Raw genomic sequence first — 9,216 nt, forward strand, 5'->3', positions numbered from 1 at the left:
CGCAATATACCGCCATGTATCCTATATCAGACCCACCTAAAAAAATATTAAAGTAAAACTGTGGATTCCACAATAACCCCGAAATAACTTTCGCGGACCCCGAAATAACACCGTGAATGTTATTTTTGAGTTATTTCAAAGTTATTAAGAGAAACTTATATATTTCACTTCAAAAACCTCGAATAACCCAGAAATAACCTCAAAATAACATTTGAAGTGTTATTTCGAATTATTGAAATGAAACCTTGGAAGATTATTTCCGGGTTATTGAAGTGAAATATGTGGGTTTCTTTTCAATAACTCCAAAATAATCATAGTGTAACACACATAGCGACATATTATTGGAGTCCGCATGTAGAATTACGATTGGAGACCGGACAGAAAATTTTTCCTAAGTTTAATAATGCTACCATTAAGTCAAACACGATCAAATTTTATTTGATCGTAAGTGTTTGAGGGCTTAGTTTTTCACCGTGTGGTTGCAGTTTTGAATAACATATATAGTTCTTTGAGCATAACTTTTCTCAAAAAATGATAATAATAAAATATAAATAAATAACTAATCAAGCCGATTGAACACAAACAACATTTTTAAACAGCTCTAAAAGCAGCTCAGCACATTCATGAAGAAACCAAACCACAACCATAGGAGAGAAACCGTATCAGGAAACAATAACAGAATTCCTCATAAATTATCAAAAACCTCACCAAGTTAACAAAAATACCCCCTCACATACTTCAATAAATTAAAAAAAAAAACAAAATTACATGAAAAAATTAAAAAAAAAAGGTCAGGAAGCACAGGAGTACTGCGGAGAAAGGTTTCTGTGTCTGACAAGCTCATGAAGATCATGAACAATTTTGAAGACAGCGTCAGGTCTTGATAGCTTCATGCAGTTCTGAGACATTGTCATCAGCTCTTGGGATTTCGGCCCGAACCAATCTGCAACTATCCTCCCAATCTCCTTCGCACTTTTTGAGAATTTTCCGCATCCGTTCTCTACAACATATGGCACATTCCCAACTTCCTGCCATTTTTTTTTACAATTTTGTTTTCAGAAATGATTCACAAATTTACATGCATGCCACACAACTGATATTTTTATTTTTTTACATATTTAACACCCAAAGTTTCATTTTTAGACTTACTAGATACACGTAGGTGTCATAACCCTATGAATGAAAATGTGTATTTCACTTTTAAGAAGACAGTGATGACGGTATTTTTAATGTGATGTTAAGGATTTGAGGAAGATACAAGTAAATATAAATGTTTAGGTGTTAAATCGGTAAATATGTAAGAAAAACGTGGTTTTTATGTAAAAAGCCCCAATTCTTATCGTACCACCATACTTTTATCTATTTATATATCTAACACTCAAACTTTACAATTTATATTTATACTACTTATATGTTTCATATCACATCAAAAATATCACCTTTATAACTCTTAAAAAGTGATATACACCTTTTCACTCACAAGTAAGGTGACGTGCATGTAATAATTGAAGTTTAGGTGTTAGATATGTAAATACATAGAAATTGAGTGGATGTATGTAAAGATTCTTAAAAAAAATTGAAGAAGTTTATATGAAATATATATATTAAAGTTTATATGAAATATGAAGAAGACATGAATACACACGCACGCACGCATGCACACGCGCGCGCACACAAGCACACACGAGCACATGCACACGTGCACAGAAAATATGAGATTAATTCCATGTGTCATAAATTAGGAGAAAAAAAAAGAGTTTATTAAGAATTACATTAAATTGAGTAAAAAGCAAATTAAACTTAAATCATGGACTCCCTCAATGATCTATCTATTGCTTTTTCTGAAATATCAATAGCAGTTTATGTTTAAGCTGCATAAGCTTCTAAACTAATATCTATAATTTAACCATTTTCAATGAAAGTATTAAAATTTTAAATGACAAACATTCTATAGGAATTTTAGAATCATTTGCATTATAAATCTCAGTCATACAAAAATGTGAACTCCCATTCTCTCCCACCTAACTTTATGAGAATGAACTAATCCAAATGTGCTTCTACTTCTTTCTTTTTAGTTCAAGCTTTTTTTTTTAATTGTTTTCCTTGTATTGTTTTTATCACAGTAGTTGGAAGAGCTGTATTTTTGTTTTTAGGGAAACATCATCACATTTCTCCCCTTTTGTGCATATTTTATAATCCCTTCATATGCAAAATAACAATACTACTCTAATATATCAAATTGACTAAACCAATCTTATGAATAAATCATGTTATTTATGTTTTGTTGAAAGTTCAGATATTAAATCTTTGTTTTTTGTGCATATTGGCAAGATAAATAAATGATTGTGTTGTTCATGTAGGATTTTTCTCAATGTAGTTTTTTGAGTTGATCATCACTCTGATGCTATTTTCTTGATCTCAACTCAGCATTACCTTTCCATTTTCTACATCAGAATAAGTGACATTTATTTTGACCTAGGCTTGAAGGAGTCATTCTTGGGCTTCCTTATTGTGATGGATGGCTAAGGATGTGTGATATATTCTTGAAAGGTCCGACGAATTTTATTTGAGGCAGAGGCCTAGTGAAGAGGGTCGACTAAAGACTTGGGTAGATCCGCTCTCCCGCTCTGGAACTATCCCTTAGCATTTCACCATTAGGGTTGTGACATGGGAAAAGCTTTAGCGCATGGGAAGCTTAGAAGATGCAATATGGAGTTCAAGCCCTATTCACCAGGATCATGTCAGTGATCTCCCAGAAATCAATTGCTTTGACAACATTTGATTGATTTTACACATTAAAATCAGGGCAACAAATATTATTTTTCACGAACACCAAATAAGTCAACGCAAATACATAAGATAAACACCTACAATTCGAGAGGTAGATGATCTCTCACGATTCTTAGAAGTCGAGAGATAAGAAATCTCTCTCAAAGCCTAAGTTAAGACTTCAGACATAATCTCATGCATCCCCCTAATCATGAACATATTAGCCCTATTTATATAAACAACAGCAACAATAAAAATAATAAAGGACTAAATTGCCCTTAGGTTAATAAAAGACTAAATTTCCCTTAGGCTAATAAAAGACAAAATTGCCCTTAGACTAGGCAACGGCATAAAATTATCATCCTTTAAACTTATTATAGGCTTGTGAATCAATAAACTGACAGCCTCAATCATAAAAGAATTATGTTCAAATTAATGTTATATGAATATAATTACTATTGCCATGATAATTACTACATTTAACTCTTTACTCTTCAAATTATACTTGTGACGGCATAACTAATTCTACTGGTATATTGCCTAATTTGATGTGAAATAAATCTTGAAAATACTAATCATAGACTTTATTAAGATATAGCAAGCTTTGATCATAGCATTGATATAATCTTTTTTATGACACCTTGCTCATGACATAATATTGTATAAGCTCTGCTTAGGTATATGAAGGATGTAATTGTTGATATTAACCTTCTATTAATATTATTAGCTAATTGATCTAACAGATCATCAAAGTGAAAACCATTCTAGCGAGGTATCTAGACTCCATCAGATTAGTAAAAAAATATTTAATTTGTTTCAGGGTATTAAAAGAGATCGATTATATAATATAACATAATAATTTAAAGATTATCCTGAGCTATTAGACATAGAAATATATACAATATATGGATGTGCTAACATATAAATATATTGATTGTTTATGAAATCCATCATATTGTAAATTCTTGTTAATTGGTTGATGTTTTTTATCACTCACTACATATAAAATTAGTCTAAATTTACGCAGTGATTAGACTTGTTACATGCATTGTTACGAATGCCTCTTTCATTTATCATAATGTAAGTCCTATGTTCTTTCGTTTTAAAGTTCAATAAATAAAAGATTTCAATTAAATTTGCCTAGCAAACTCATTTGTTAAATTTTCTTTTAATAGATCCAATCAGGTTGTTCATTGGCTAATTTACCACAAGAGCACATTTATCACCAATAAAAGTAATTGAGAGTAACTAACATTTGTCAAAATTGATCTGAATTTCAAATATTATGACAAAAAATCAATCCACTTTGTTGGATATTAAGGTGTGCGGTTGTTACACCACTAAAATTATTTTAGATCTTGCCTCTGAAATAAATTGACGTTATAAAATTACAATTCAGCATTAGCTTAGAAAGAAAACTTCGAATTTCCATCTATCCTCATATGGTTAAAACAGAAATCATTGCATCCCCAAACACAGTACATAGTAAGAAGAGCTGTCTCCATGCATTGATAAGGAAATGGTTAAGGAATCTAAGGGAAGATTTGCAGTGCAGACGGTTGTCCTGCTCATCTTTTCTACTGTAGTTATTCTTGTCTTGGTTGTCCTTCTCACCACTATCTCTTGCCAACTTTCTTATATAATTTTCACTGGCTATTGTTGCCGGTGCTAGTAGTACTTGTTCACAAAATTTTTCTCATGAATATTTTCAATGCCTCATATTCACTCTCTTGCTTCATACTACCTTCACCTCATGATCTTTAACCAGTTGCTCAAGCTCTTGAATACATTTTTATTTTTAAATATTCATACATAAATTTATTATTTGTCTTTGATCTTCAAGTTCAAGTTTTGGTTTCTGATCGCTAGAAACTAGCAGTAGTTAACATATCATTATGTTTGTTAAAAATTATTACAAGATGTGGTTTAAGTTTCGTTCAATAAACTCATATATGCACATAATTTATTGATACCGAAATCTAATCCAAAACACAAAATGGAGACAAATATTAATGCTTAGAACAAATCGGATAACAATTAGGAATTAAAAGAAACTAGAAAAGTCAATAACATCAATATCTTGCTAGGGTCGGATAGGAAGATCCAGAGACAACGGTTGTGTTGGCACGGTGGTTGAGAGCTGAAGTGGAAGATGGTAAGAAATAGGTGGCTGGAAGTATGAGGCTCTAGGGCGACCGGCGGCTAGAAGCAGGGAGAGGGGGAGTTGGGTGGCTGGAGACTGGAGGCTGGAGCTGGAGGGAAAGGAGGGGATGGTCGGCGGCTAGGAGGACGAAAAGGTAATTTGGGTGGCTAGCGGCTGGATCAGGAGGGAAGAGAGATGCTAGCCAGCGGCTAAGAGTAGGGAGGACGGGAGTGTAGAGAGAATCAAAGGGATTATCACCACCTCAAAACAAGATATAGCCGAAACACCACCAAGGGACACAACCCTATCAAGGAAAGATGTCAGTAGGCAAAAATCTAAAACAAAAACCAAGACTAAACTCTAACTCAACAAACATACGAATTTATAATAGATGTATAAGAGGGAAGGGAGGAAAAAAGGACAGTAATTCACACCCATGACTGGCTGACCGGTCCAGCTTCCCAGTAAGACCGACTCATCCTAGGGTTGAACTGCATAGTTAAACCCATACGCACACCCCGCGTCAGTCTCCCAAGGTTGGGGGATCTTCGACTTCATCCGTCAAAGCTTCTGGGTTTTTGTAGTATATTGTCAGGTCTGTGACATTGAATGTGGCGCAAACATTGTAGTCACCTGGCAGGTCGATCTTATATGCATTATCACTCAGCTTCCAAAGTATTCTTAAAGGTCTGACTGCTTAGTTTTTGAGTTTTATGAATGCTCCTATTGGGAATCTCTCTTTCTTCAACCGGATCCACACTAGGTCTCCTTCTTTAAAGGTCGCTTTTCCTTGCCGTGTTTACCTATGTTTGGTACTTGCAGTTCTGCTTCGCGATCTCTTTTTCAACCTCCTCATAGAGCGTCTGAATCTCATGCACCTATTTCTCTGCATCCTCACTAATCTCTGAGGTCGGTGGGAGCAGTACCAATTTGAGCGGAGTGAGCAGGTTGAGTCCATGCATGATCTTAAATGGGTGCAGCCCGTAGTCTGACTCACAGATTTGTTGTAAGCAAATTCGACATAGTTAGAATCAAATCCCACTACTTGATATTCTTCCCAACAAAGCATCTCAGCAGATTTCCAAGGCTCTGGTTTATTACCTTCGTCTAACCATCCATCCGAGGGTGGACTGCAAAATTGAATTGAAGTTTAGTGCCTAGTTTGCCCCACAGAGTCCTCCAGAAGTGACTCGAGAGCTTGATCTCCCTGTCTGAAGTAACGGGCGTGGGTATCTCATGCAACCTTACAATCTCCTTGAAGTACAAGTCAGCGATATGCGATGCATCTAGTTTCTGGTAATAGGGTACAGAATGTGCCATCTTCGAGAATCGATCTACCATGCCATGACTGAATCCTTGTTCCACTATGTCCTTGCCTCCTTGGAAGGCCCACCATAAAATCCATGCTAACATCCACTCATGGTGCCTCTGATACTGGTAATGGGGTACATAACCTTGAATCTTGGTCTCAATATTTTGCCCCATGACAAATTTGGCATTGTGTGACGTGCCGCTCCATCTCTCTCGTTAGTCAGGGCTAAAAGAAGTACCCTCACGAGTGTAAGAGTCTTCTCCCTGCTAAAATGCCCTGCGAGTCTTCCACTGTGGCTTTTTTAAACAATGAACTCCCTCAACGAACATCTAGAAATGCACAATTTACTCTGATAGATGAAGTAATCATTAGGTATGTAGTACAACCCGACAGGCTTCTGCTGACACGCTCCCAGATTTTCTCAAAATCCTTGTCTGTGATGTATAGCTCTTTTACTACCTCAAAACCCACAACTTGAGCCTCCATCACAGTGATCAACAATTGACGGTGGCTCAGTGCATCTGCTACCTAGTTTTGACTTCACAACTTGTGCTTAAGCACGAACTGGAACGATGCTAAGAGCTCAATCCAAGTGATGTGTCGGTCTTTCAATTTGCTCTTATTGTTTAAGAATTTTAAGGCTTTATGGTCCACAAGCAATGTGAACTCGCCATCACTAGGTATTGGCTCAAGTGCTCAAGAGCTCCCAAAATAGCATAAAACTCATTGTCGTATTTCGAGTTTTTTCTCCTGAAAACATTCAGCTTCTCATTGAAAAAAACAATGAGGGACCTCCCTGGCTCAGCACTGCTCCTATCCCCACGTCAATGCATCACTCTTCTTCGTACAACTAGTTGAAATTTGGTAATGCCAAAACTGATGCCAGGGTCAACTTCGCCTTGAGTGCATTGAAACTTTTTTGAGTTGCCACTATTCGCTGGAATTTCTCTCCCTTCAAAAGCGTTGTCAAAAAGGTGATGATGGTACTAAAGCTCCTGATGAATCGTCTGTAAAATGAATCTAGTCCAAGAAATTGTCTCAGCTCAGTGAACGACTACGGTGCGGTTCAACTCACAATGGCGTCAATATTTGTATGATTCATCTGAATGCCTGCACTATACACAATATAACCCAAAAAACATACCTACCTTGTCATAAAATGGCACTTCTTTGGATGGGCATACAACTTCTCTACTTCCAATACCTCAAATACCGCCCTCATATGTTGTAAGTGCTCCTCCTCAAATCAGATGTATACTCGAATGTCGTCAAAGCAGACCACCACAAATTTCCCAATGTAGGTTTGGGATAGAGGTATCAGCCTCATAAAAATGTTGGGCACGTTTGACAATTTGAAGGCACAATTGTCCACTCATATAAATCATCTCGAGTCTTGAAAGCGATCTTCCACTCGTCTCCTAACCTTCAAATGGTAGCTCCATCCAACTGATCAAAGAGGTCGTCTAAGCGAGATATGGGAAACCAATACATAATGGTAATCTTGTTGATGACATTGTTGTCAATGCATATCATCCACGAACCGTCCTTCTTGGACACCATCGGAGCGGGGACAACACACATAGTGGTGCTCTAACCAACTCTCTCGCACGAGATCCTGCAGTTATCACTACTACTTCTCATACTCCGCAGGTCTCAATCTATAGGCAGACCAATTAAACAACACTGATCCTGATATGAGATCTATGGTGTGTCGAATTTCTCTCAGTTGTCATAATTCCTCTGAAAGACTATCGGTCATCACATCCTAAAAATCGTGTAGTAGTGGATGAAGCGGTGCTGGTATCTCACTCTCCTTCTCGGTTCCCTCTAGTAGGACTAATGCCAATGTCATTGAGCATATCCCAAACTTATTGTATGAAGGCGACCCTTGAAACTAATGCCACTCTATGTTCCTACACATCTCGTCCCCTTAACAAGTAACAACATGATACATTTCCTATCCTTTTTTAAAAGTGAAGATGTCGTGTTGATTCTTGTGATCGAATTATCAAAGCCTCCCAATAGAAATGACACACGTCCATTGGTCACATACCACACTTGCTCCTGTAACTGATCCCAAAATGAAAATTCAACCAAACACTGTTGATCCATGTGTATCCAATTTCCCCTCTTCAACAATTTAAGAGAATAAGATTGAGAATGTTTCTGTGTGACAAATCCCAATTTATTCACCATCATTGTGGACACTATATTTTCATAACTCCCATCGTCGATAATCAAACTACAAATCTTGTTATTTACCGTACACTTGGAGCGAAAGATATTGTGCCTTAGTCATGACTTATTTCTTTTCGACTATGAGTATAGAACTTTCCGTATGACTAACATCTCTCCCTCTTCACCCTGGAGTTGAAGTTCTTCCTCTGGACTATTCTCTGACTCCTTGTCTTCCACCTCCTCGACGATATTCTGATCTATGAATGAGAAAAATTGGCTCGTGGGACAGTTGGAGGCTATGTGTCCGTAGTCGTAGCACCTAAAACATCTCCTGACAGGAACTTTATTGGGAGAGCCACCCTTTTCCGAATTCTTTCCACTCGAATATGTTTTGTCACTCCCCTGTCCTATCTTGCGAACTCCCCCGAAGGTATTCTTGTCAGTACTTATAACTGTAGGTGACTGTCTAACCAAAGACTGTTGTCTGAATAAAGATTGTTGTCTGCTCTATTTTTGTTATCTTTCCACCTTCAAGGCTCAGATTTTAACATCCCTCAACGATTAATATGAATGTAACTGCATGACATTACTAATAGCAGGCTTGAGGCCCCCCATGTATCAGTATATGGTGTGTTCCCTGGCTTGACTAGGGTTCGCGAACAACTCGTGTTCGACTCGTTAAGAAGCTCGTGTTCGGCTCATTTGCTAAGTTAAAGAGTCAAGCACAAACAAAGACTTGTTCGTTCGTGTTCGGCTCATTTTGGCTCGAAATATTACTCATCAATTTTATATATATATATATATATATATAGTA

At 36.9% G+C, this 9,216-nt stretch overlaps 1 protein-coding gene across 1 annotated transcript in view; it reads right to left on the bottom strand.

The window, feature by feature from the left end:
- Positions 1 to 662: 662 nt before the first annotated feature.
- Positions 663 to 9,216, bottom strand: part of LOC110026955 (monogalactosyldiacylglycerol synthase, chloroplastic) — a 19,802-nt gene continuing 11,248 nt past the window's right edge. Inside the window, exon 8 of the mRNA XM_020728191.1 lies at positions 663 to 1,028. Within this exon, the coding sequence (XP_020583850.1) occupies positions 792 to 1,028 (237 nt within the window). The 3' untranslated portion in view covers positions 663 to 791. The remainder of the gene's footprint in view (positions 1,029 to 9,216) is intronic.

Source organism: Phalaenopsis equestris, unplaced genomic scaffold (assembly GCF_001263595.1).
Source record: "Phalaenopsis equestris unplaced genomic scaffold, ASM126359v1 Scaffold000002, whole genome shotgun sequence".
Classification (NCBI taxonomy): domain Eukaryota; kingdom Viridiplantae; phylum Streptophyta; class Magnoliopsida; order Asparagales; family Orchidaceae; genus Phalaenopsis; species Phalaenopsis equestris.